The sequence below is a fragment of the Pygocentrus nattereri genome, chromosome 14 (genome assembly GCF_015220715.1).
Source record: "Pygocentrus nattereri isolate fPygNat1 chromosome 14, fPygNat1.pri, whole genome shotgun sequence".
NCBI lineage: Eukaryota > Metazoa > Chordata > Actinopteri > Characiformes > Serrasalmidae > Pygocentrus > Pygocentrus nattereri.
In genome coordinates this window covers 27,097,004-27,124,840 of record NC_051224.1, presented here as the reverse complement: position 1 = coordinate 27,124,840, position 27,837 = coordinate 27,097,004, and the positions used below count along the sequence as shown (strand labels likewise).

General features: G+C 41.3%; 1 protein-coding gene across 1 annotated transcript; it reads right to left on the bottom strand.

Moving 5' to 3' along the window:
- Nucleotides 1-213: 213 nt before the first annotated feature.
- nsfa (N-ethylmaleimide-sensitive factor a) lies at nt 214-27,837 on the bottom strand. Its single transcript, XM_017722612.2, has 21 exons — nt 27,826-27,837; nt 18,055-18,140; nt 17,185-17,284; nt 14,869-14,908; nt 14,583-14,749; nt 13,048-13,155; nt 12,797-12,872; nt 12,555-12,710; nt 12,162-12,361; nt 11,050-11,215; nt 9,393-9,467; nt 9,050-9,237; nt 8,729-8,824; nt 7,371-7,527; nt 6,960-7,093; nt 6,676-6,742; nt 6,137-6,216; nt 5,742-5,876; nt 3,507-3,620; nt 2,982-3,037; nt 214-1,285 (listed from the first exon to the last, which is right to left on the bottom strand). Exons 1-21 carry the CDS (start codon nt 27,835-27,837, stop codon nt 1,264-1,266), a joined length of 2,235 nt encoding a protein of 744 aa, XP_017578101.1. The 3' UTR covers nt 214-1,263.

Here is a 27,837-nt window from a genome sequence, read left to right as displayed (position 1 = left end):
AGTGACTGTAAAACACCACATCCTGCTTTAGTCCCAGATTTTCAATAAAGAATTCTTACTCACAGCATTTTAATCCAATTTTTTCTTTATAGTTGCTGACATTGAGTTCTGCTGAATCCTATAATGATAATTATCATCCTGCTCGCATGTTTATGTAAATAATGCAGACTGTTCAATGTCATTATATGTTAGAATAACCAGTTAAATTAACAGTTTCCATCCATGTGACAGACTTTATTGCAATAATACAGCTTCAAACTGCAATAACAGCTTCAATATTTATTAATGACAAACAGCTCTAAACATCAAGCACTATTCATACAGGGGGCAGAGCAACAGGCAGGCAAAAATAATAAATTAACAAAACAAAGGTTTTTTTCAAAAATCAATATCTATACACCCACCAAACTGATCAACACAAGTTTGTTCACTCAGAACGTGAAATACCCCCTCCCCCACCCCTGAGCAGCACACCAGTTAACAGTGAGTTAAGATCAAATATAAATAAAGGATTAAAGGACTAAAGGACAGTGTCACTGTTATAGTAAAGGTTGTTCTTCAGTACAGCTTATTCACTCAGCAAAGTGCTGGACTTTTCAGTACACACACACACACACACACACACACACACTTAATGGACACAGGAGTTCTAAATGGTACCAACCTGCACTCCATAAGCTGAACCAACAATCAAACTAAAAGCAGAACTGATGTGTTAGAATACGTGCGTTATTCTGCTGGACGACCCGAGCGCAGAATTCAGTTACTCACACAAACGGAATGTTAATCTACCAGCTGAGTCACAGATAAAGAAAGGAACTGAACACACGACACAGCACAGCTCACCTGAACTTCACACCAACACAACTCGCACCTCTCAGCTAGATATTTCAATACTGCTAGCGTGATAAATATTCTGTATTTTTATATGATATATATATATATATATTCACACTCAAACTACATTTATGATAAACTTTTTCTCTCTGGATGATTTTGTATATCTTTATGGCTCTTGGCTATTTTATTTCATCATTATCTTCAAATGAACTGACATCAGCAAACAGAAACAGCACACGGAGCACAGAACACGATTCAGAGTGGTGAGTATTGCAGTGAGATGTGATTAGACAGCATAATCACACTCAGCGGTGACGGTTCTCTTAGTGATGGAACGACGGCGGCTGGAGGTTCAAGGAACGTTTCACTGACGTGCAGAAAAATGGGATGTGAAGGAAACGACGCCCCCGTCGGTCTGGCCTGTTACTCGTAGAACCCTCGGTCTCTAAACAGAGAGAGTGAGAGATGGAGATTGAAAGAGTGAAACAGAGAGTGTGAGAGATGGAGAGTGAACAGTGTGCACAAACAGACCAGGCAGAAAAATCAGCTTAGGAATTTACAGCAGCCACCAAATTTGTTTTAAAATAAAAGTGTGTCCCGCTAGCAAACGGCTGTTAGCTGCTAACAAGCTGAATGTCATTCTTAGCAAAAAGGGTTTGGGTTAAATAGTGGAACCCTTTATGGTGCTATATAGAAGCATTTTCAAAAGGGTTCTCTATAGAACCATCTACCATCAATCTGAAGAACCATTTCACTTTAATCATGCAGAGGGTTCTTGGAGAGTTTAAGGTTCTATATACACCCTGCTGAAAAAGGACCATCAGAATTAAAACATAGTGGCTTTGCTTTCTGATGGGAATTGGCTTAATGGTTTCCAATAGAGACCACTAGTTTCCTGTAGAACACCTTTAGATCCCATTAGAAAATGATCAGATGCCTTTAGAATCTGTTAAACCATTAAGATCCTTTACACAGTGATACCAACCAATCAAAAAGCCAAAACACATTACAAAACCATCAGGAATCAATAGACACATTTAAAGGGTTCTATGGATTTTCTTTCAGCAGGAGAATCATTTTCTCGGCTAAAGAACCCTTAAAGAACCATTTTTAGGAGTGTAGCTAAAGGTAACTGGCTCTGGCCCTGTACGCTGTAGTGTTTCCCTGCTGCACCCACATCAAATCATGAAGGGCTTGTTAATGAGCTGATTAGCTGGATTACAGACCACTACCATCTGCTACAGACTACAGAACACTACAGAATACAGACTGCTACAGATCACTACAGACTACAGGCTACTACAGATACAGACTGCTGACAGCTTGCCTGAGTAACTCTAGCCTTTAACTGAGAATGCAGGTTACTGACCAGCTCTTCTCTGGAGAGTAATTAACCAGGTCACTCTCTGAGCTGGACTGTTTTCAGAGTCAGCTTTACAGACAAGATGACTGAGGAACAGAACACGGTTCTTTGATGGTTCTTTTTACCTCAGTGGACAGCAGCGCCGTGCTGAGATCTGCGGTGTTTACTCACACAGACACTCTGCTGAGACGTCATCACAGTAAATGAAGGACAGATGCTGTTAACTCAATTTTCTGTTTGTTTTAGCTGCTATTAAACTAAAAGACTGTTCATTTTAGCTGCTATTAAACACTGATCAATAGCCATTATTACTTTATTCATTGCATTGTTTGACATTTGGGGCTGGGATATGCAAGTAGCAGTTCATAGATAATTAGCCTAAATCATTTTTAAATAATTCTTTAAATAAGCAGAGGAATCTGCATCATAAATGAGGTCATTTCTGAAGCTCTTCTGAAGCAGCTGGTCAGGAAACAGAGGGAATCAGGGAATTCTATATATTAGCAGGATTTTCTGGAGCTTTAAAGGAATACAGGAATCTGACTCGATTATGACAGTCAGTGTAGTTTGTTCTCTTACCCCCCACAGGAGGCCTTAAACTCTGATGTGATTGTTCTCATCCATCCTGGTGGTTACAAAATTAAAACATATTGAATGTATAAGTAATATTTTGAGGGTTTTTGATCCTGTGCCACATTAATAAGTACTGGGTAAGAAGTGTACAAACACAATAAAAACTGCAGAATAACTCAAACGTTTGACAATGTTGAATACTCACGCTCCTTCGTCCCGAAGCAGAGAGAGAAATTTACTGACTCGGTACTCCTGATCCATCTGAGGGATCAAAACACACCATCAGTGTCAGAACACTGATACTGATTCACACTAATTCATACAGCTTCATAATAATTCAAACTAATTAAAAATGTTTCACACTGATTCATCCTGATTTAAACTAATTTACTCTGATACATATTGATTCACACGATTCACACTGATTGATACTGATTCACACTAATTCATACTGATTCACAATGATTCAGGCAGTTTCAGATATTTAGTGTTGAGATACTTCATAACACACTAACACTGTCAAAGCCAGGAGTTTCTGAGAGCGATGATGCTTAACTTAATAAAACATTCAGAATGTAAAATGTACAATACTAATACTATTACTACTACTACTACTACTGCACTACTACTACTACTACCAACAATGATAATAATAATAATAATAATAATAATAATAATAATAATAATAATAATAATAATAATAATAACAGTTTTAAAAACAGTGTCTGACCTGCAGGGACATTTCAATGAGCATAAGGAGTTTTTTGATGCCGATCCAGACTCGTTTTCCCTTCACCTGCTGGGCAATAGTGGCTCTTTCTGCATCTGTAAAACTCCCCAAGAGCTGTGCACACGCACACACACACACACACACACACACAGACACACACACACTCAGGGTCTCCAGCCTTTTGTAAGATTTAACCAACCAGATCATCTTACATGTAAACAAATATGACAGTAATCAGTGGATCTTGTAAATGTGATTTTATAATAGGACATAGTAAATAGTGAACAGTAGAAATAAGGGGATGTTTCTAAGTTGGCTGGTGATGTTTGGCTGCTGCCCTGCACTAAATGACCTGCTGAAGAAATGAAAGCTGTGTAAGGAGGTCAGTCTCAGTCCAGCAGATTAAAGCAGAGCTCTGAGTGTTCAGCTGCTCGTTTTCTGTTCCCAGACATGAAGCTTAAAAGCTTTTACACACTGACTGGGTTTGTTCATGCAGTATTTTCAGACGAATGTAAATGAATTTGATCAAGCTTATAATGGATATGGTGGACACCAGACGTGATTTTTTGAATGACGAAGATGCGACACTCATTTTCCCATTCAGAGAGGAGCAGAGGAGAACAGTGCCACCTGAAGACTCTGCCTGTTTGTATATTTTTGCTGTGGTGTACTGAGGCCTTTTACTCACTGCTGTATTTTGTTTGTTCCGGTTTATTCTTGGGGTTTTTTTTTGTTGTTGTTTTTTTTGCTTTTGTCAATCTGAGAGTTTCTTTTATAGGTGGTCCAGTCCGGGGGTCTTTCTCTTTGAAAAACCTGTTTGTGACTGTTTATTCATGATACAGGAATTTCATACAAATACATAGAGAACCTGATTAGCAGAACCGATGAGGCCCACAGGCTGAAGACCACTGTACTTACAGATTGACAAAAGGAGTGTTTTGTATTTCCTCTGTTGCCTTTAACCATTTGGCGTGTGGGCGTGAATCCCAGTGGGTTGATTGACAGCCTCTGCGCCAAATGTAATCGCCCAGTTTGTCAGTGCAGCGCAGACTGGAGGTCAGATCAATGCAGCCACACATGTACGAACCTGAAGAGGGAGAGTCTGAGAAAACTCCTGAAAACTGCGGATCGTAGCAGCTTCTCACTGTTTATGGACAGATTTCTGTACATTTGCTAATCGAAGGTTCTGCATGATGCAGAGTTAAATGACACAGAAGTGAAATTCTGGTGCCTCAGACTTATTTAAATTCTCAACTTCTGTTGCTGCAGCATTTGAAGTGGAACAGAAATTCGAATAAGAAGCTGGTGAACTGTAAAAAATGTCCAGAATGTAGAAAGTGACTGTTCTGCCTCCTACATCCAGAAACTGACCGTCTGTTAATGATTAATGGATCTCCAATCAAATATAAATCTACTGCAGCAGAGCGATGAGGAGTTATACCAGATCAGGAGTTATACCAGAACGATTTATATCACCTCATTCAATGTTAATTTGTTGATATGTTCCCTCAGTGTAAAGTTGTACAGTTGCTGATTGTGTTTATGCTGTTTTGCTGTGTGTCCTTATCTGTACTTCTGTCATGTAAGCACTAAGCCTTTTGCACCATCTGTAGTGGAACTGCAGCTCTTTTCATTTCATATGTGCTGCACGTTGTGTTAATGAGAATAAACTGAATCTGAAACTAAACTGAATCACTCTCCACTCTGCAATGCCAGTCAATGTCGGACTGAAGCAGAAATATGAAGATCATCAAACACGTCCTGCTAATATCACATTCTGAGTGAGGAGGAAGAGCACAGCACTGGGCCTTTAACAGGGTCTTTACTCCCAGCTGCACCTTTATTCCCTCAACTCAGTATGTGTTTACGGATAAGAGGTGTCAAATTCAGGTGCAGAAAGTAAAAGTCCTTCCCAGGATTTTGTTCCAACAGGCTGGCTTCTCTAGTTAGATCACACCACCAGCAGAGCTGTCCAGCCTGTTGGAACAAAATCCTGGGAAGGATTTTTACTTTCTGAACCTGGATTTGACACCTCACAAAATATCATACAGTCAGAAACCTCTAATAAAGTCCATCAGAGACCACAGAACATTGCACACTCTCACACACCAGTGCCAACTCTCTTATCTAAGCCTCCAACTCCGAATGTTTAATGTAAGGTGGATCGGAAAGTTCAAATAAAAAGCCAATGTCACAGACACATCCAAGGAAAGCCTGCATTAGCAGGTTCCTCACCTCCAGAGCTTCCACCAGGTGTTCTCCACTGGAGATGTTGGGTATGTGGATGGTGGTGCTGAAAGCATCGAGCATCTCCATCTCCTGCAGAACATCCTTCCGGCTGGTGGTCCCGATGATGAGCAGCTTACGGCCCTGTGCAAACACAGACACACACACAAACACACACACACATACACAAACACACACACACATATCCATTTTGTTTGTAGCAAATGAAAAAAAGTTGAAAATATCAGTATCAGTGGTTTCACTATTTGTTCTTTCACGATGATAAACTGCACAGTAAAACTCATATAGAGACTGATTACTGCCTGAGAATCAGAGAAACTCAAAGTCTGTGTGTTTGTTTGTGTAAGTGTGTGTGTGTGTGTTCAAACACATTAAATACATACTTGAGGTGGTGCTTTCTTCAGCAGAACCAGCAGAGCCTGCAGAACCAGGTTAGAGAACCGAGGGCCAATGGGAACATAATCTGAGGAGAATTATGGGAAAATGATCAGCAGCACAGAGAGCGCAGCTTTAACCGCCTCCACACTAGACAACACAAGGACGGAGCGGTGAGACACAGACACTGCAGATCTTGTCCGTCTAGAAGGCATGTAACGGGCGAGGGGGCCAGTTCGAGATCCACCAGGAAACAAAACATTTGGACCAGAAACACATAAATGTGGACCATCGAAAGAAAATTTTGGCGATGGCCGTAAACAGAGCCGAGTAGAGAACAACCACGAAGGATTCACATAGAATGAGTTGCAGAAGTTGAAATGGTTTTAACTTTTTTGAAACTCTATGAAGCGTCTTTTCACTGCATACAGGCATGTTTCTATTCCGACAGAGCTGACATCTCTAGTGTGTCAGCATGCAGAGTAATTACGAATTAGCACATATTAATCTGAGGACCATAAACACACATAGAATAAAAGAAACTCACCCAGAAGACGTTCGATATCATCCACCACCACACAGCTCAGCTGAGACTTATACGCATCATCAAAAATCTGCAGGACACAAAACATAATCCAGCTCAGTGCACAGACATACAGTCACAAATTAAGAACAAGCTTCTACAATTCAGATTAAATTCATTATAGATTATAACTGTACAGTACAGATTATAACTGCCTGCAGTACAGATTATAACTGAGATACAGTACAGATTATAACTGAGATACAGTACACATTATAAATTTAGATATAGGTCAGATTATGACTGACCTTTTTGATGGCCTGACACTTGGATACTTCAGAATTGCCGATCATTTTGTCCGGAGAGCAGATTTTAATGAAGGGAAACTGAGAGTCTTCAGCGATTTTAGCAGCCAGCGCTGTTTTTCCACTGTGAGGAGGACCTGAACAAAACAACACCACAGAATACAGAATTTGTAAACATACAGAATCTGTAAACATGTATTTACTGCTCAGATTATAATTTTGTAAACATGTATTCACTGTTCAGATTATAACTTTGTAAACATGTATTTACTGTTTAAATTATAAATGTGTAAATTTGTATTTACTGTTCAGATTATAACTGTATAATTAGTGATCAGATCACAGACGGTTATCGTATTTATCTGAAATGCTTTGATCAAGTTTTATAACATATCATTTTTAAAGCGCTCTGACCCTCCAGCAGCACGGCCACCAGTGGTGTTCGGTCACTGTTTTTCGTTTGCTGGACGAGCAGCTCTCCATCCTCCAGCACGCGGGTCACAGGGTCACCCCACTTAATAATCCCATTCATTATGTAGCTGGCATAATCCTCCTGATTAGTCCCAAAGGCCTGAAAAAACAAGGGAAAATTACAAATACAGGATAAAGAACATCAGACTTGTGATCCTTCATAAAGAGCACAGATGATTAAAAAAAAGAAATAGGAGAAGCTACATGAATAAATGGAGGCGTGAACAGGCAGATAAAGAGATGAGAGGATGATGGGATAGTAATACTACTACTACTACTACTAATAAAATAGTAATAACAATAATAATAATACATATTTATTTACATATCCCTCAAGTTACAAAATCAAAGGCAATTTCAAGGTGTTCAATGTTTTTTTTTTTTTGGTCTTAAAAATGTGTTGTCATGTATTTTCTCCACAGTTCAGTTAATCATATCAGCAATGATTGTTAAATTATTCATCATATTCTTTGTTGTGTCTGTGGATTGAATGAACAACAATACTGATAAAAAGTGGACTGAAAATTGATTTCACAAAATATTTTGTGGATTGTAAGACGAACACAGGCTGTACCTGAGGGCCAAGAGTGTTTTTCTGCTGTGAACTGTGAGGATCCTGACCGATTACCAGTCAGACCAGTGATTTCTGTTTGAGTTTTGATTAGCTGTTCATGTGATCCAATAAAAGGTCATTATTTACTATAAAGTTAATGCAGGCCGATCTTTAACCAACCAGGAGAAATAGAATCTATAAACCATACAATCAAATGTCAATAAAAATATCAAATAAAATAAATTATAAATAAGCATTGTGTTTAACTGGCATTTACATCATTTCTGCTTTCTTGATTTGATGGTTATTAGTCATTAATCATAACAGGAGGTCTTGTAGGACCCCTTGTGGCTGTTAACGGTAAAATCACTAAGCTCTAAACAACTTAGAGTGGATTTGTATTTTTAGCTATTAATTTTTTTTATAGATAATGAAGTGTCCAGTGAGCAAATGAGCAGGTCAACATATGAGAGGGTGAACAGATGAACTAGAGAGTGGATTAATAGATAAACAGATGAATAAATAAAGTGATGCGTGGATAAAAAAAGAACTGGATGAACTGATGAGTGTGAAGGCTGATAAGTGAATGAATGGACGAGTGGATCAATGGATGAAGGGATGAAGTGATCAGTCAATAAGATAATATAATCTTTTATTAGTCCCACAACAGGGCAATTCTCAATAATGGATGAGCAGATGAACACATGAATGAAAAGATGAATGAATAGATGAATGGATGAACACTCACAGGTTTGATGTCGTTGTTCAGAGAGCCCATAAAGTCGGCTCTGGTGACCTGCAGCTTCTCAGCTTTCTCCAGATCCACCTCCACTGTCGCTGTGGCCTGAACACACACACACACACACACACACAGAGTGTTCAGCAGTGTTCAGTATTGTTCAGCAGTGTTTGGAGTATTACACATACTTAAAGGCAGATAAGGAGATAAACACTGAAGAAAGACAGAACGATCTCGTTTAAAAATAAAATGCGTCCATCTTATTAATCTACAGAATTATCTCTGTCTGTTAGTTTAATGAACGATGTCCAGCTGATGTGAGAAGTTGACCTTGATGTGGCGGTTCATGGCGGTGGACTGGGCCGCTCTGACCAGCCCCTCCAACTCCGCTCCACTGTAGTTTTTGGTTTCGCCCGCCAGCTCCTTCAGGTCCACATCGGTGGACAGCAGTTTAAACTCACGCATCTTCGCCGTGTGGATACTCAGAATCTGAAGACGACCTTTTTCATCTGGCAGACCTGAGAACGGCAGAGGAAGAGGAGTAAAGGAGGAGTACAAGAGGAGTAAAACAGCAATAAGCAGGTGTAAAGGAGTGAGGAGGACAGATGAAAAGTAAAGGAGAAACTGATGATGACAGATGGAGGAAGAGACGGATGGAGAAGGAAGTAAATACCGATTTCCATCTTCACTTCGAACCTGCCCGGCCTCATCAGAGCGTCGTCTATCAGGTCCGGCCTGTTAGTCATTCCTGCTCAGCAAACAGTTTCACTCACTGAGGCTCGATCTCAACATACAATCAGCAAAAACTCAGTAATAATCAAAAACATTCAATTAACAATCAGTACACTGAATATTACTATTTAGTGGTGTTCAGCAGTGTTCAGTAGTGTTTAGTAGTGTTCAACAGTCTTTAGTAGTGTTCAATATTGTTCAGTAGTATTCAGTATTGTTCAGTGTTCAGTATTGTTCAGCAGTGTTCAGTAGTGTTCGCAGTGTTCAATATTGTTCAGCAGTGTTCAGTATTGTCCAGCCGTGTTCGGTAGTGTTCAGCGATATTCAGCTGTGTTCATCAATATTCCGCTGTGTTCAGCGGTGTTCAGCAGTGTTTGTAGTGTTCAGTAGTATTCGTAGTGTTCAGTATTGTTCAGTATTTTTCAGCTGTGTTCAGCTGTGTTCAGCAGTATTCAGTATTGTTCAGCAATGTTCAGCAGTATTCAGTATTGTTCAGCAGTGTTCAGTAGTGTTCAGCAGTATTCAGTATTGTTCAGCAGTGTTCAGTAGTGTTCAGTAGTATTCAGTATTGTTCAGCAGTGTTCAGTAGTGTTCAGTAGTATTCAGTATTGTTCAGCAGTGTTCAGTATTGTTCAGTATTTTTCAGTAGTGTTCCCAGTGTTCAATATAGTTCAGCAGTGTTCGCAGTGTTCACTATTGTTCAGTAGTGTTCAGCATTGTTCAGTAATGTTCAGCAGTGTTTACAGTGTTCCGTATTGTTCAGTAGTATTTGCAGTGTTCAGTATTGTTCAGTATTTTTCAGATGTGTTCAGTAGTGTTCAGTAGTATTCAATATTGTTCAGCAGTGTTCAGTACTGTTCAGCAGTGTTCGCAGTGTTCAATATTGTTCAGCAGTGTTCACTATTGTTCAGTAGTGTTCAGCATTGGTCAGCAGTGTTTGCAGTGTTCAGTATTTTTCATTAGTGTTCGCAGTGTTCAATATTGTTCAGCAGTGTTCCGTAGTGTTTAGCAGTGTTCATCAGTGTTCAGCAGTGTTCAGTATTGTTCAGTATTTTTTCAGTATTGTTCAGCAGTGTTCAGTAGTTTTCAGCGATGTTCAGCAGTGTTCAGCAGTGTTCAGGGATGTTCAGTGGTGTTCAACAGTATTCAGTGGTGTTCAACAGAGTTCAGCAGTGTTCAGGGATGTACAGCAGTGTTCAACAGTGTTCAGTGGTGTTCAACAGTGTTCAGCAGTGTTCAGTAGTGTTTAGCAGTGTTCATCAGTGTTCAGCAGTGTTCATCAGTGTTTGCAGTGTTCAGTATTGTTCAGTATTTTTTCAGTATTGTTCAGCAGTGTTCAGTAGTTTTCAGCAATGTTCAGCAGTGTTCAGCAGTGTTCAGGGATGTTCAGTGGTGTTCAACAGTGTTCAGCAGTGTTCAGGGATGTTCAGTGGTGTTCACCAGTGTTCAGCAGTGTTCAGGGATGTTCAGCAGTGTTCAACAGTGTTCAGTGGTGTTCAACAGTGTTCTGCAGTGTTCAGGGATGTTCAGCAGTGTTCAACAGTATTCAGTGGTGTTCAACAGTGTTCAGCAGTGTTCAGGGATGTTCAGTATTGTACCTATAACCAGGATGTTGTTAAGTTGCTCCACTCCATCAATTTTGGACAGCAGCTGATTGACTACAGTGTCGTGAACTCCAGTGCTGCTTGCTCCGGTTCCTCTCTGCTTACAGATCGCATCCAACTCATCAAAGATTATAATGTGCAGACCACTGTTAGCCCCCAGCTACAGAGAGAGACAGAGAGCAAGAGAGAGAGAGAACAGAGAGAGTGAGATATAGACAGAGAGAAAAACAGAGAGATAACAGAGAAAGGAAACAGAGAGAGAGAAAACAGAAAGAGAGAGAACAGAGAGAGAGAAAGACAGAACAAAGAGAGAGAGGGAGAACAGAGAGAGAACACACAGAGAGAGAAAACAGAAAGAGGGAGAGAGAGAGAGAACAGAGAGAGAGGGAGAACAGAGAGAGAGATAGAGAGACACAACAAAGAGAGGGAGAGAGAAAACAGAGAGAGAGAGAGAGAGAGAGAGAGAGAAAAGCAGATAACAGAGAAAGGAAACAGAGAGAGAGAGAGAGAAAAGCAGATAACAGAGAAAGGAAACAGAGAGAGAGACAACAAAGAGAGAGAGAGAAAACAGAGACAGAGAAAGACAGAAGAGAGAGAGAGAGGGAGAACAAAAGGAGAGAACACACAGAGAGAGAACAGAGAGAGAGAAAACAGAAAGAGGGAGAGAGATAGAGAGAGAGAACAAAGAGAGAGGGAGAGAGAGAGCAAGAGAACAGAGAGACAGAGATAGAGGGTGAGAACAAAGAGAGGGAGAGAGAGAACAGAGAGCGAGAACAAGAGAACAGAGAGACAGAGATAGAGAGAGAGAACAAAGAGAGAGGGAGAGAGAGAACAGAGAGAGACAATAGAGAGAGAGAACAGAGAGAGGAAGAAAGAGTATAGGGAGAAAGAGAGAGAACAGAGAGCGAGAGAGAACAGAGAGAAAAGAGAGAGCAGAGAGAATATTAGAGTGTGTGTGAGCTTGTCTATTAGTGTGTGTGTTTGTGTATTAGTGTGTGTGTGTGTGTGTGTGTGTGTGTGTGTATATGTCTGTGTTTGTGTATTTGTGTGTGTGTGTGTGTGTGTGTGTGTGTGTGTGTGTGTGTGTGTGTGTGTGTGTGTCTGACCCTCTTCTGTTCTTCCTCTGCGTCTGCAAACAGTTTCCGGATGTTCGCCTCCGACTCTCCAACGTATTTGTTCAGGATTTCGGGACCGTTTACGATCTTTGGCTCACGAGCGTTCAGCATCTTTCCGATCTGCCGAGCCATCAGAGTCTTTCCACAACCCGGAGGACCAAACAGCAGAATTCCCTTCACATGTTTGCAGCCTGCACACAGACACACACACAGACACACACACACACAGAAATTTACCACATACTCAGTAAGTGTACACTGCAGGAATCTAACTGAACCATTTCTGAGAATTCGTAGTGAGTGTGTGTGTGTGTGTGTGTGTGTGTGTGTGTGTGTGTGTGTGTGTGTGTGTGTGTGTGTGTGTGTGTGTGTGTGTGTGTGTACCCATCTGTTCCACGATATCTGGAGGGAAAACACGAGATGCAAAGGCCCTCCTGAAGATGTCAGAAAATTCCTTATCCAGGCCTCCGATTCCCATCCGCTCGAAGTTCCAGTCAGGGTTAATGATGGTTTGACGAGCTTCTTTAGTTTTGGCCTTTCCTGAAAATCAAGAGCAGCAGAGTGAAAAATCACACTCTGAGTTCAAATATGGGCAAAACCGTGATGAAGAAAAGAATCAAACTGACCGACGAGGTTGAGGGACGAGCTCTCTGCCTTTTCAAAAATCACCTGACTGTTTCCCACCAGCAGCCCGATCTCGATCTGTAGAGCAGAACCAAACACACTGAGTTCATCTTCCAACACAGTTTAAACCATCTTTAACAGAAGGAGGAGCAGAGAACCGAGTCAAGAACCTGAAGCACAAAACTACACAGACAGAATAGCTCACAGTTTTCAGCTGACTGAGCAAATAAATGAACAAGTAAAAGTTTCTTGCCTTCTGTTTCTTGCCGGATGCTGGCTCCCCCTTCAGGATGCTGGGGTCCATCGCTTCCATATCTTTCACCACCAAACCGAAGAGCTTATCACAGAAACTGAACACCAGCTACACAAGCACACACACACACACACAAACACACACACGGCATGTGAGGCCTGAATCCTGTTCCTGTTTTTTAACCTTGCCTTAAATAAGGGCACTGAAAGAACAAACACATTTTCTGCTTTACACTGTGACCCCATTTACATCTGGTCACTTTGTGTGTGTTGAGTATCTCGACTGTATCTGGATGAAGTGACACAATGCAAGCGTAAAAAAACCCAAGACACATTTAAGCAGATACAGATCTGATCATTTAGAGCACTTCAGGAAGTCTGAGCTGCATTTGAGCCACATTATAGCAATGTAAACAATCTGTCCCTTCAAGATACACTCAACAACCAAAACTCCTCCTGGTGCAACTGAAACTCCACCCAGTATGACCAAAACCTCTCAGGGGACACCCGAAACCCCTCACAGTACAACTGAAACTCCTCCTAGTACAACTGTACTGAACTGGAACAATCTTTCACAGAAACCTGTATAAAATTTAAAAAGGTCCACAAAGTACTAAAGTCAGCAGTGTTTATGTTAAGTTAGTGGCTATATTAACATGCAAAGATGTTTGCCAAACAGACTGAATACAATCGGATTACAGATTCAGACTGAGGTGTTTATGTGCACACTCTATTCAACAATCTGATGGAAAATCTTTGTTTACATGCTCACTATAAGTAATCCGATGCAAAATGACGCGTGGAGTAGCTTAGAGTAAACATTACCATCACAGCGAACATCATGTGGGGTCCAGTCGGCGTGAGATGAGCTTCCATTTGGCGCGCTTGTGTTTTTAATTGCTTTATACTGATGTCAGACTCAGAAAAACTTCCTTCACATGTACTTATAAAGGAAGCGGTGAGAGGAAGATGTCGTGTTCTGAGACACATAAGCTAGACGTCCATCCCACCGCCGTCTTTTAAAGATCAGAGTATAAACTTTGTCTCGCCATGTTGAACGTTATAAACCTTTCGACGCGATGCAAATGCGCAGAACATACTTACAGGTTCCGATTAGAATGTAATCGGATTCAGGTGTTTAAATGGCTATTATTCTTCTATTTAACGGATTATTTAGAGGTTTATCCACCTCGTTCAATTGGATAGAAATTGTATTCCGAATGGCCACAATCGCACTAGACTATTCCGATTGAGGTGTTTACACGGATGTATTCTATTCCGTTTGAGCTATTAGTCAGATTAACGGATTATTAGGCTGCATGTAAAGTGGTTAATATGTTGTAAATTAAATTGTGCATGTTGTATAAACTTGTTGCAAAAATGTCATTTTGAATTGTGATATTTTGATTGAGTTTCATTTTCAGTGTCTTATTTGGCTTTTGTCTATGTTTAATACAATAAGTCAAATTATTATTAATACCATGATAAAATGCACTGTAAACACAGTGAAATGCAACTGTGTGCCCTGGTTCTGACCTGCTGACCCACAGAGAACGCCTGGTTGTTGAACTGCTGGATAAACTCGCTGGCCATCTTATCGGAGTCGTACGGGCTGGAGTCTGTGCTCTTCTTCTGCAGGAAGTCGATCTCTATGGTCATCGCTCCAATGCACTGCTTCGACTTATCAAAGTTGTAGTTGGCCACTAAGAGAAGAGACAATAAGAGCCACTCAGAAACTGACAACTTCTTAATCAGCCAAAGGCTCAGAGACCTGAACCTGCTGAGAGTCTGAAGAGCTGAACAGGAACATGGTCAATCGCACCTTCTACTTCCTGCCCGATAGACAGACCAGCCCATTTTCTCTGTGTGAAAGAGAGAGACAGAGAATGAGACAGAGAGAGAGAGAGACATAATCAGACAACTGAACTACAGTGATTACACATAGATAGATAGATAGATAGATAGATAGATAGATAGATAGATAGATAGATAGATAGATAGATAGATAGATAGATAGATAGATAGATTACTGGTTGATAGCTGGTTGATTACTGGTCAGTAGCTGGGTGATTACTGATCAACAATTGATTACTGAGTGACAACTGACTGATTACTGGTGGATAACTGACTGATTACTGGTGGATAACTGACTGATTACTGGTCGATAACTGACTGATTACTGGTCGATAACTGACTGATTACTGATCAGTGACTGATAACTGGTAGATTACTGGTTGATAACTGACTGATTATTGAGTGACAATTGGTAGGTTACTGGTTGATAACTGACTGATTACTGGTCGATAGCTGAGTGATTACTGATCGATGAATGAATGATTACTGGGCTGGTTAGTTACTGGTTAATAACTGACTGATTACTGGTTGATAACTGACTGATTACGAGTCGATAGCTGGGTGATTGCTGATCAGTGACTGATTACTGGGTGATAACTGGTAGGTTACTGGTTGATGACCGACAGATTACTGAGTGATAACTGACTCATTACTGATAGATAACTGACTGATTACCAGTCAATAGCTGACTGATAACTGATCGATAGCTAGTTAGTTACTGGTCAAGAACTGACTGTTTACTGGGTCATAGCTGGTTAGTTACTGGTTAATAACTGACTGATTACTGGTTGACAACTGACTGATTGCTGGACGATAGCCAGGTGACTACTGATCGATGACTGACTGATTACTGAGTGATAACTGGTAGGTTGCTGGTCGATAACTGACTGATTACTGGTCGATAACTAACTGATTACTGGTCGATAGCTGGGTGATTACTGATTGATAACTGGTAGGTTACTTGGCATTAACTGACTGATTACTGAGTGATAACTGACTGATTACTGGTCAAAAGCTGAGTGATTACTGAATAATGACTGATTACTGAGTGATAACTGGTAGTTTACTGATCAATAACTGGCTGATTTCTGAGTGATTACTGACTGATTACTGCTCAATAGCTGGTTGATTACTGATCAGTGACTGATTACTGGGTGATAACTGGTAGATTACTCATTGATAACTGGCTATTGGTTGATAACTGACTGATTACCAGTTGATAGCTGGGTGATTACTGGTCGATGACTGGCTGATTACTGAGTGATAACTCGTAGCTTACTGTTCGATAACTGACCAATTACTGCTCGATAGCTGGTTGATTACTGATCAGTGACTGATTACTGGGTGATAACTGGTAGATTACTGGTTGATAACTGACTGATTATTAGTTGATAACTGACTAATTACCAGGCAATAGCTGGGTGATTACTGATCAATGACTGGCTGATTACTGGCTGAGTGATAACTGATTATTTACTGGTCAATAACTGACTGATTACTGGGTGATAACTGGTAGATTACTGGTTGATAACTGACTGATTATTAGTTGATAACTGACTAATTACCAGGCAATAGCTGGGTGATTACTGATCAATGACTGGCTGATTACTGGCTGAGTGATAACTGATTATTTACTGGTCAATAACTGACTGATTACTGGGTGATAACTGGTAGGTTATTGGTTGATAACTGACTGATTACTGGTTGATAACTTACTGATTACTGGTCAATAGCTGGGTGATTACCGATCGATGATTGATTACAGAGTGATAACTGGCAGGTTACTGGTCAATAACTGACCGATCACTGGTCAACAGCTGGGTGATTCCTGATCAATGACTGACAACGATGATTACGGTGCTGGCAAGGAGTGAGTCCCGAGCTCCGTCGCCTGGGCCCTGCCCCTGGTTACGCAGCGAGGCTGCTTTACTACACCTCACATGTGACCCAGATGTTTGGGTGCAGTGTGAGCACCTTTTAAAAAGAGCTGAGAGGGAACAGAGAGAGAGGGAGAGACAGAGAGGGAACGAGAGGTCGCTGCTTGGATAGGGCTGCCCACTGCTCTGGGCAAGTGTGCTCACTGCCCCTTAGTGTGTGTATGTTCACTAGTGTGCATGTATGTGGGTGTTTCACTGCACAGATGGGTTAAATGCGGGGATCTAATTATTCTGTGTGCGAACACAGTTGGCTAAGGGTTCTGAATTCAATAGCTGGGTGATTACTGATCAATGACTGACTGATTACTGAGTGATTACTGAGTAGCTTGTGTGTGGACTGTGCTCACCTGTGGCAGACTGAACGCGATGGTTCCTGGGGCCACTGTGTGATGGCTCTTCACTGTAAACACAAATTTATGTGTCGGCGTGGTCTTCACAGTAACATGCCTGCAAGTATACAAACACAAGGGTCAGTTCAGGAAACGCTAGGCAGTGAGAAGGTGGAGTTTAATGAAGGAGTGGAGAGCAGAGAACCATATGAGCAATAATCTCCAGCAGAAGAACACACACAAATAAGGTTATCTTAAACAGGTTTCATTAGAACCTACAAAGTATCACAGTACTTTTTACTCCTTTTCTTACACTAATGTCACTGAGAGCCAGTCCACCAGGATAAACCAACTCCAGCCTTTGTGTGAGTGTGTTTGTGTGTGTGTGTGTGTGTGTGTGTGTGTGTGTGTGTGTTTGTGTGTGTGTGTGTTTGTGTGTGTGTGTGTGTGTGTGTGTGTGTGTGTGTGTGTGTGTGTGTGTGTGTGTAAGAGTGTGTTTATGTGTGTATGAGAGTGTTCTTGTAGTGCTATACTTGTTAGAACCCCATGTCCTCATTATGATAGGACTATATTAAATTTTTGTTCAAGTGAGGACATTTCGCTGGTCCTCATTTAAGCATGTGTTGTTTTCAACACAATTATTTTTTTATTTGAAAACTAAAAAAGCAGAAAATTTGCCTTTTGGATACTGAGGTTAAGGTTAGGGTTAGCTTTAGGGGTAGCATTATATCAGGCAGTATAATACAGTATAATATAGTAACACAAGTATAATACAGTAACACAAAAATCAACAGAAGACAAACGTGTGTGTGTGTGTGTGTGAGAGAGAGAGAGAGAGAGAGAGAGAGAGAGAGAGAGAGAGAGAGAGAGAGAAAGGGAGTGACTCACTGGCCCGACTGCAGGTCTTTCTCGCTGACCACAGCACAGTTGGTTAAGGAGAGCTCGTCTGTCGGGCAGCGCGCTGCCTGCATCGTCTGAATCAGAAAGAGAGAGAACATCGATAAACAAACAGAACAGACGGAAAACAGAGCAAAGCCTTAACACTGGATGGTTTACACAATGCAGCAGGAGTGGGAGCGGGAATGAAGCAGGAGCTCTCTGAGCTCTCTGGCATTCTGGGAAATTAAGTTCTTTAGATCTTTAAGATGTTTTCTACCACAAACACTGCAGCTCTGTTTCATTGCAGCAGCTCATTTAATAAACAAAATAATGATCATTAACTGAGATAAAACCTGCAGGGAAACACAGAGAGAATCCCAAACAAGCAGAGAGACAACAGAGAAGAGAATTCTACATGTTACAGGCAGCAAACACACAAACTATAAACAGCAACACAAAACACAGCAATCAGAATAGAACAGACAGAACTAAAGGAGCAAAAACTGCAGCGTTTCTCACAGCAATTAAATTAGAAGATAAACAGCAAAAGAACAGAATATAAAAACATGAAGCAAAAGCAACACACACACACACGCACACACAGACACACACTCTCACACATACACACACACACAAACACACACATACTGTGACTGCAAGATTGATGCTTAAAATAAACCATGAAAAGATACCAATAAAACTCTACAGGCAGTTAGACAATCAAAATAATTGATTAATTAGTATATGTATTATAATAAACAGAAAATAATTTTCATTTCATTATTTTAGTTTGTCCATATTATTGTTAGAGTTAGTGTACAGTTTGGAGAAGAAGAGAACATTCGGTTTAACAATCATTCATTTGAGCTTTAGTGGAGCTGATTTTGTTCTGGATGATATCAGTCAGTCGATGCTCTTATACAGGAGATCCTGAAGATCTAATCAGAACTAAAACATTCCTGTGAACAAAAATAAAAAGATCCACCTTAAATCCTCAGAAACATCAATGACTTGGAACACAAAACGTCTTATGCTGTCAGAGGCTTTTATGTCTGCCTGTGCAACTGAAAAGAGTGTGGGCTGATCTGTAGAGCAGACTGACTCAGCCAGTCACTGAAGGTCAGTCTGACAGCAGAACTGCAGGCCAGGAAAAAGAAAAAAACACAAAACCCCTGCAGCACTGGCTGTCTGCCCACAGATCCCTCCACACTCACCAAATAAGCCAAACCATCTACTAAACACTCTACACCATCTAATAAACCTCATACACCATCTACTAACCCTCACACACCACCCACTAAACCCCATACGCCATCCACTAAACTCCATACGCCATCCACTAAATCTCATACACCATCCACTAAACCCTGTACACCTTCCATTAAACCTCATACATCATGTACTAAATCCTGTATACCATCCACTAAACCCCATACACCATCTACGAAGCCCTGTACACCATCCAATAAACCGCATACACTATCCACTAAACCCTGTACACGATCCACTAAACCCCGTACACCATCTACAAAACCCTGTACGCCATCCACTAAACCCTGTATGCCATCGACTAAACCTCATACACCCTCTACTAAGCCTGGTACACCATCAACTAAACCCCATACACTATCCACTAAACCCTATACACCATCCACTAAACCTCATACACCATCCACTAAATCCTGTATACAAACCACTAAACCTCATACACCACCCAGTAAACCACATACACCACCCACTAAACCTTATACATGATCCACAAACCTCATACACCATCCACTAAACCCAAAATACTATCTACTAAATCTTATACACCAGCAACTAAACCTCATACACCATCTTCTAAACCTCATACACCAGCCAATAAACCTTATACATGATCCACTAAACCCTGTACACCACCCACTGAACCTTATACATGATCTACTAAACCTCATACACCAGCAACTAATTCTCATACACCATCCATTAAACACTGTAGGCTACATCATCTACTAAACCCCATACACCATCCAGTAAACTTCATGCACCATCTACTAAACCTCATACACCAGCAACTAATTCTCATACACCATCCATTAAACCCTGTACATCATCTACTAAACCCCATACACCATCCACTAAACTTCATGCACCATCTACTAAACCTCATGCACCATCCACTAAACCTCATACACCACTCACTAATCCTCATACACCATCTACTAAACCACATGCACCATTCACTAAACCTCATACACCATACACTAAACCTCATACACCATCTAATACTCATACACCATCTACCAATTCTCATACATCATCTACTAAACCTCAAACACCATCCACTAAACCTCGTACACCATCTACTAAACCTCATACACCGTCCACTAAACCTCAAACACCATCCACTAAACCTCATACACCATCTACTAAAACTCATACACCATCCACTAAAGCTCATACAACATCTAATACTCATACACCATCTACCAATTCTCATACATTGTCTACTAAACCTCAAGCACCATCCACTAAACCTCATACACCATCTACTAAACCTCATACACCATCTACTAATTCTCATACACCATCCACTAAACCTCAAACACTATCTACTAAACCTCATACACCATCTACTAAACTTCATACACCATCCACTAAACCTCATACACCATCTATTAAACCCTGTACATCATCCACTAAACCTCATACACCATCTGCTAAACAATCTGTACTGCAGTCTGTCAGTCCTGTACTGCAGTCTATCTAAACTTCATACACCATCCTGTATTGCAGTCTATGAGTTCTGTACTGCAGTATGTCAATCCTGTAATGCAGTCTATTAGTCCTGTTCAGCATTCTATCAGTCATCTACCTCAATCTGTCAGTCCTGTATTGCAGTCTATCAGTACTGTACTGCATTCTGCAAGTCCTGTAGCACAGTCTTTCGGACCTGTAGTGCAGTCTGTCAGTCCTGTACTGCAGTCTATCCGTTCTGTACCACAGTTTGTCAGTCTTGTATTACAGTCTGTCAGTCCGAAGCAGCAGTTTATCAGTCCTGTACTGAAGTCTGTCAGTCCTGTACTGCAGTTTCTCAGTCCTGTTACAATCTGTCAGTCCTGAACAGCAGTATGTCAGTTCTATACTGCAGTCTGTCAGTCCTGTAATGCAGTCTATCAGTTCTGTACCACAGTTTCACAGTCCTGTATTACAATCTGTCAGTCCTGAACAGCAGTCTGTCAGTCCTTCACCACAGTCTTTCAGTCCTGTACCACAGTCTGTCAGTCCTGATTAGTAATCTATCAGTCCTGTACTGCAGTCTGTCAGTCCTGTACCTCAGTTTTTCTGTTCTGTACAGCAGTATGTCAACCGTGAACAGCACTCCATGTCCTGCACTGTAGTCTGTCAGCCTTGTACTGTAGCCTGTCAGTTCTTTACCACAGTCTTTCAGTCATGTACCTCAGTCTTTCGGTCCAGATTAGCAGTCTATCAGTCATGTAATGCAGTTTGTCAGTCCTCTATTATAATCTGGCAGTCTTGAAGAGTAGTCTATTAGTCCTTTACAACAGACTTTCTGTCTTTTAATTAACAGTTTATCAGTCACGTACTGCAGTCTATCAGTCCTGTACTGTAGTCTGTCAGTCACATACTGCAGTCTGTCAGTCCTGTACCACAGTCTTTCAGTCCTGTACCTCAGTCTGTCAGTCCTGATTAGCAGTCTATCTGTCCTGTACTGTAGTCTGTCAGTCCTGTACCTCAGTCTGTCTCTTCTGTACAGCAGTATGTCAGCCCTGAACAGCACTCTATCGGTCTAGTACCTCAGTCTGTGTGTCCTGTACTGTAGTCTTCAGTCCTGTACTGCAGTCTGTCACTTCACTGCTGGTGCTTTATTTTCCAGTTTTGCTCTTTCACTTTTTCCCTAAAGCAGATTCCCTGTGAGCTGATGTACAGTTCTGTTGATCCTGATGCTGGTGGAACTGGAACACAAAGCTCTGTTTCTCTGAGTGTCTACCCAGATGGCAGCGGGGGGTGGGCAGCTGATAGCATTCGGGTCGCTCTGGAAAAGCTGCTGTCTGAGACGCTAATGGGGAAGCACTAAAGCCACAGCGGCATCCAGTCTGAGCTAGCAAAGGATACGTACCTTGAAAAATATAACGACCTTGAGGGCCAACGCAAGCAGGAGGGAGGGGAACAGGAGGTGAGAGAGAAAACTGAACCAGGCAGGTGAGCTGGGGAGTTTGGGTTTAGTTTTGGTCAGCATGCAGGACTTTACAGCATTAAAGATACTGCAGGCATCTACAAGTGTGATCCGACCCGAATCACTCAGACTGAATCTGTTTACAGTGCCACTGTGGTAAACACACCAAATCTGAAATAAACAATGTACAGACATGTTCCAGGGGGCGCAAGGGGGACAGGACCACACTAGAATGAAGCATGGCCACCAATCAGCCCACTCAGTTATGAACAGTAACAGGTGGCCATCATTAATAAAGCATCAGTAACAAATTATGGCTAAAATCTTTGTTACCAGTCAGTTCTTAGTTTGATGTTGCTGCTTTTAAAGATTGAGTGTATCTGGCTGTGATTGGATAATTTACTCTGTAAATAGGTGGGTGTCATTTTAATACAGTGATGCTGTTTTCTTCATTTGTTTGTCAGTGTCAGTGTGCCCCGCCCCCAGTAAACTCTCCGTGTCTTACCTGCCCTCCCGGGTCTAAACAATCTAGCTACAGCCTTGACTTTGGAGGAACAGTACAGTGTCATACAGTACCATACAGTGCAGTACAGTACACTGCAGTATAGGGCAGTGCAGTGCAGCAAAATGAAGTGCAGTACAGGGCAGTGATCTGAACTGCAGTCAATTCTCAATAAGCAAATTATAGCCACATTGTTTTTCTTGAAAAGCATCACATTCTACACAGACTCAGATTCACCTCATCATCTCACCAGAAAGCAACAAGCAGACTCTATTTCACGCCTGGTGCTGATATATAATCAGGCTGCGTCTCCAGAGAAGCTTCACTGAAGAGCCATCAGAGAAAAGATCAATGAAGAAGAGTTACAGAAACACAGTCACTGAAATTCCACTGTATCTGCACATAATTCACTGCAGCTTTTATCTTCTCTACTGGACATGAACACTGTGTTTCTATATTTTGCCAAACAAGGCTTATTAGTCATTAATTAGTCAGTTTATTATATAATCACTGAGGAGAGAATCACAGACCTGCTCTACTTTCACACTGAAGTGTTTCAATTATTAACTATCTGTAAAAAAAAAGGCTTTAACTACATAAATCTAACCCTTTTAGATTAAAATTCAACATTAATAACTGAACACAGACTAATTCTACAGACTGTAATCAGCAAAACACCATTCAATATTAATTATTATCATTAAGTTTTAAGTTTAAGTTTAAGGGGGCAGTCGTGGGCTGGAGGTTAGGGAACTGGCCCTGTGACCGGAAGGTTGCCGGTTCAATCCCCAGCGCCGACAGTCCATGACTGAGGTGTCCTTGAGCAAGACACCTAACCCCCAATTGCTCCCCGGGCGCCGTGGATAGGGCTGCCCACCGCTCCGGGCAAGTGTGCTCACTGCCCCCTAGTGTGTGTGTGTGGTGTTTCACTTGCATGGATGGGTTAAATGCAGAGATGGAATTTCCCCAGTTGTGGGATCAAAACAGTATCACTTAAAACGTACTGCTCAGTTTAATGATATGAATGTAAATACAACTGTTGGCTGAACGTAAATAATCATTGTTAATTTATTATTCTGCAGATTATAACGACTGATGAGAGAAACAGAAGATTTAAACTTACATATGCTTTCATATTTTAATACAGTGAGATTAATATAATTGTACTGTATTAATATGACTAAATGATATGATTGAATTTAAGTCACAATGAGTTTGTCAAAGACAACGAAGAGAGTTATATGTTTATATTGAACTCTTAACACTAAGTATTAAAGTTTTCACTAAACTCTGCATTAAAACTAAATTTACACACACACAAACACACAGTCACACACAGTTACACACACAGTCACACACACAAATACAGTCACACATAGTTACACACACACACTCACACAGTCACACACAGTTACATACACACACATAGTCTCACACACACACACAAACACACCCAGTCACACACACACTCTCTAACACAGTTACACACACACAAACACACAGTCATACACAGTTGCACATACACACAGTCAGACTCACTCTCTCACATACACACAGACACACAGTCACATAGTTACACACACACATACATTCACACACACACACTCAAACACACACTCTCACACAGTCACATAGTTACACACACACACACAGTCACACACTCACAGTCACACACACTCACACATACACACAAACTCTCTCTCTTACACACACACACAAACACACAGTCACACACACACAAACACAGTCACACACACACAGTTACACACTCTCTCTCTCACACACACAATTACACACACAAACACAGTCACCCACACACTCTCACACACACACAAACACAGTTACACACACTGTCTCTCTCACACACACACTCAATCACAGTCACCCACACACACAATCACATACATACTCTCACACTTAAACACACATTCACAGTCACACACATTCTCACACCTCCAGAGACACATAAACACACACATACTCACATATACAGACACAGTCTCCTACACATGCATACTCACACATTCTCACACAAATACACACATACAAACACGTGTGTGTGTGTGTGTGTGTGTAGGTGTGTTTGTGTGTGTGCAAGTACGTTTGTGTGTGTGTATGTGTGTGTGAATGTTTTAGTTTCTAAATTTAGATCTCTTAGGATTAGAGATCACACACACACACACAGTAACTTTAAAGCTCCTTTAGGACTGACATTGTTTTTGTTGTTGTTGTTTTTATTTCTGATCCTACAGAGATTAAATCCTCCTGGCCACTTTATTAGAAACCCCTCTCCTGTAGCTCCACTGAGCGAGTGTGTGATTCATGTCCAGTGCTGATCAGTGACACACACACTAACACCAGCACTCACACCAGCAGCACACACACCAAGACACACTCATACCAGCAGCACACACACGCACTCACTCACACACACGCACACACACACACCAGCAACACATACACACATAAACATGTACACACACTCACGCCAGTAACACACACACACACATTCACATACACACACTCACACTTAGACACACAGATATTCAAACACACATACACACACACACTCATGCCAGCAATGCACACACACACACACACACATAGACACACTCACAGACAGACACACACAGACAAACTCACACACACATAGACACACACATTGACTCACACACACTCACACATAGACACACACACTCACACACAAACACACACATACACTCAGACACATTGACACACACGCAGACACACACACATGCCAGCAACACACAGACACTCACGCACAGACACACTCACATCAGCAACACACACACACACACACACACATACACATGATCCCATCAAGAACTTCCACAGAAACATCTCAGAGACCAAAACCGGAAACAATCAGCTGATACTGATCCATTTAGAGAAGTTAAAGCTCATTAACGATCAATCAGGGAAACCTGAAACTAATGTAGAGTCTATAATCAATCGCCAAAATAATGTAAACTATGTGATACAGTAACATAAAACCAGCAAACGTCACAATCAATCATTAAGATACTTTATAAATCAGCAAATCAGTTTTGTGATTCACAGGGAATCAGCTGATAACAAAGGACTTTTATTTTGTAGGTTAAATATATACAGGTCTGTGCAAAAGTCAGAGACCCCCATGCTTTACTAAATTCCTAGTCAGTGAATTTTTCAGATGTTTATAGAGTACAAACATCAGATAATTGACCTGCACAATGAAGGAGAAACATCAAAGTGAAAATTAGGAATGTACAAACTGATTAAAAGTTACAGAGAAAATGTGTCTCCTAACAACCTCCTGGAAGAGCTGGTAGACCCCAAAACTGCCCCGTCAGATAAACAGCAACTTCATCGCGTGAGTGAATGACCTTATATTCTCTTACGGATGGTCAGTTTTAAGAATGATATTGTGGACATTTTGGATGACGCAGCTGCTGCATGACTTATTAATATTCCTCTGATCTTGCTGTTTATTGTTTCTCGCTGTATGTTCTTGTAATGTTTGCCTACTGGCTGATATTATGCAGGTCCTGTTGGTGTCGTGTTGTTTTGTTTTTTTTGTCTGTTTGATTTTTTGAGAGCTGCGTCTGTGACTGTGATGTAGTAACTGTTACTATAGCTGTGATCACTGTACGTAGTGTGTTTATTATGAGACTTTGCCTGCTCTTAATGACTCGTCTGGTTAAATAATTAAATAAAACCAGCTACACATCCTTCAGACCCACAGCGCTGAGTCATCTTCCCACAGTGGAAGAATAGACAGAAACACCTGTGGATGTGTTCAGATCTGAAGCAGCTTGATTTTCTCCTCTCTCTCAATGATGAAAGCTTTAAAGGGGAACTCCATTTCCCAAAATTCCTGCATAAGTCAGGGTGTGAGATGTAATCAGAGAGATTCAGAGTGGTTGGGTGTGACATGGTTCAGGTGTCTTTACAGTGGTGGTGACAGGAACCAGGGGTCGCCATGACAACAACACAAATATAAACATTTTATTTACAATCCAGAGCAAGGAGGGTTCTGTAAATGAGCAGGAACCAATCAACAGTATGACGCGTCTGCAGAGACGACCACATAACAGAGGAGTGAAGAGCATTTATGGTAAACTGGACAGCAGAGCTGACTGACCACCACAGAGTCCAGACCTCAACACCACTGAATGTGTTTGATTACTTCAGAAAATCATCAACCAGCTTCTAAGACTGAACTTTGGAGATTCTTTGAGGAACTGAAAGTGAGGCTAGAAATAAAGGAAAGGAGTGACACACTAGCAGCTGAGGATTCTGGGTAATAATCAATAACTCGACCATAAATAAATGAAGGGGGTCTCTGGCTTCTGCACAGCGCTGATCTTAGTAATTCAGCCCAAAAATGCTTCACAGAATCACAGGATATGAAGATGTCGGTGTTGTTCGGTGTAAACAGTGAGAATGAAAATACTGAATATGAGAAGATGAAGCTATTCTGATGATAATCAGGTGGCCGGCGGGTGTTTTGCGGTCTAGGCGTGAAGTTAAAGGCTCGGATGTCAGTAACGGTTGTGTCGCTGTAATCTGGCTTTAACGGACTGATTCAAGGTTAAAACCGTCAGCGCGCGCATTAACCCACGCGCACGAGCGCGCGCCCTGCAGCGTGAACGGACAGCATTATCCAGCATTATCCAGCTTCTCATTCCAATTTTCCGTTCCACCTTAAATGGTGCATCGGGTACTGCGGCAGAGCCTGAGGCACTAGAATATAAATGCTGCACTATTTAAGGTGGAACTGAAAATTCGAACGAGAAGCTCCAGAATGGAGAGGCTCTCTTAAGTCTCGTGAAGGTTAAGCGAGAGAAGCGCTTCGATCAACATCTTCAGCGCCAGCGCGAGCCTTCAGACCCCACTAACCCCCCATCAGCACCAGCACCAGCTCTACCATCGCCCTCCCGTTCACTGCATTAACACAGAACTAACGCAGATTCACTGAATGTAAAACCCACCCATTTTCCGCCACAGATAGAAACACACAGATCGACGCGCGTCGTTACATCACCAAATTATTCACCGATTGATCTATTAAATGGACAAATTGCGCATTTCTTACCCGGGTCGCCAT

What these genes read in the sequence shown, in the direction of transcription:
- nsfa (XM_017722612.2), bottom strand. An exon ending in AAAGACCTGCAGTCGGGCCA is followed by an intron (nt 17,285 to 18,054) that starts GTGAGTCACTCC and finishes GTATACTTGCAG; the next exon opens with GCATGTTACTGTGAAGACCA. An exon ending in ACCTGGTGGAAGCTCTGGAG is followed by an intron (nt 3,621 to 5,741) that starts GTGAGGAACCTG and finishes GCGTGTGCACAG; the next exon opens with CTCTTGGGGAGTTTTACAGA.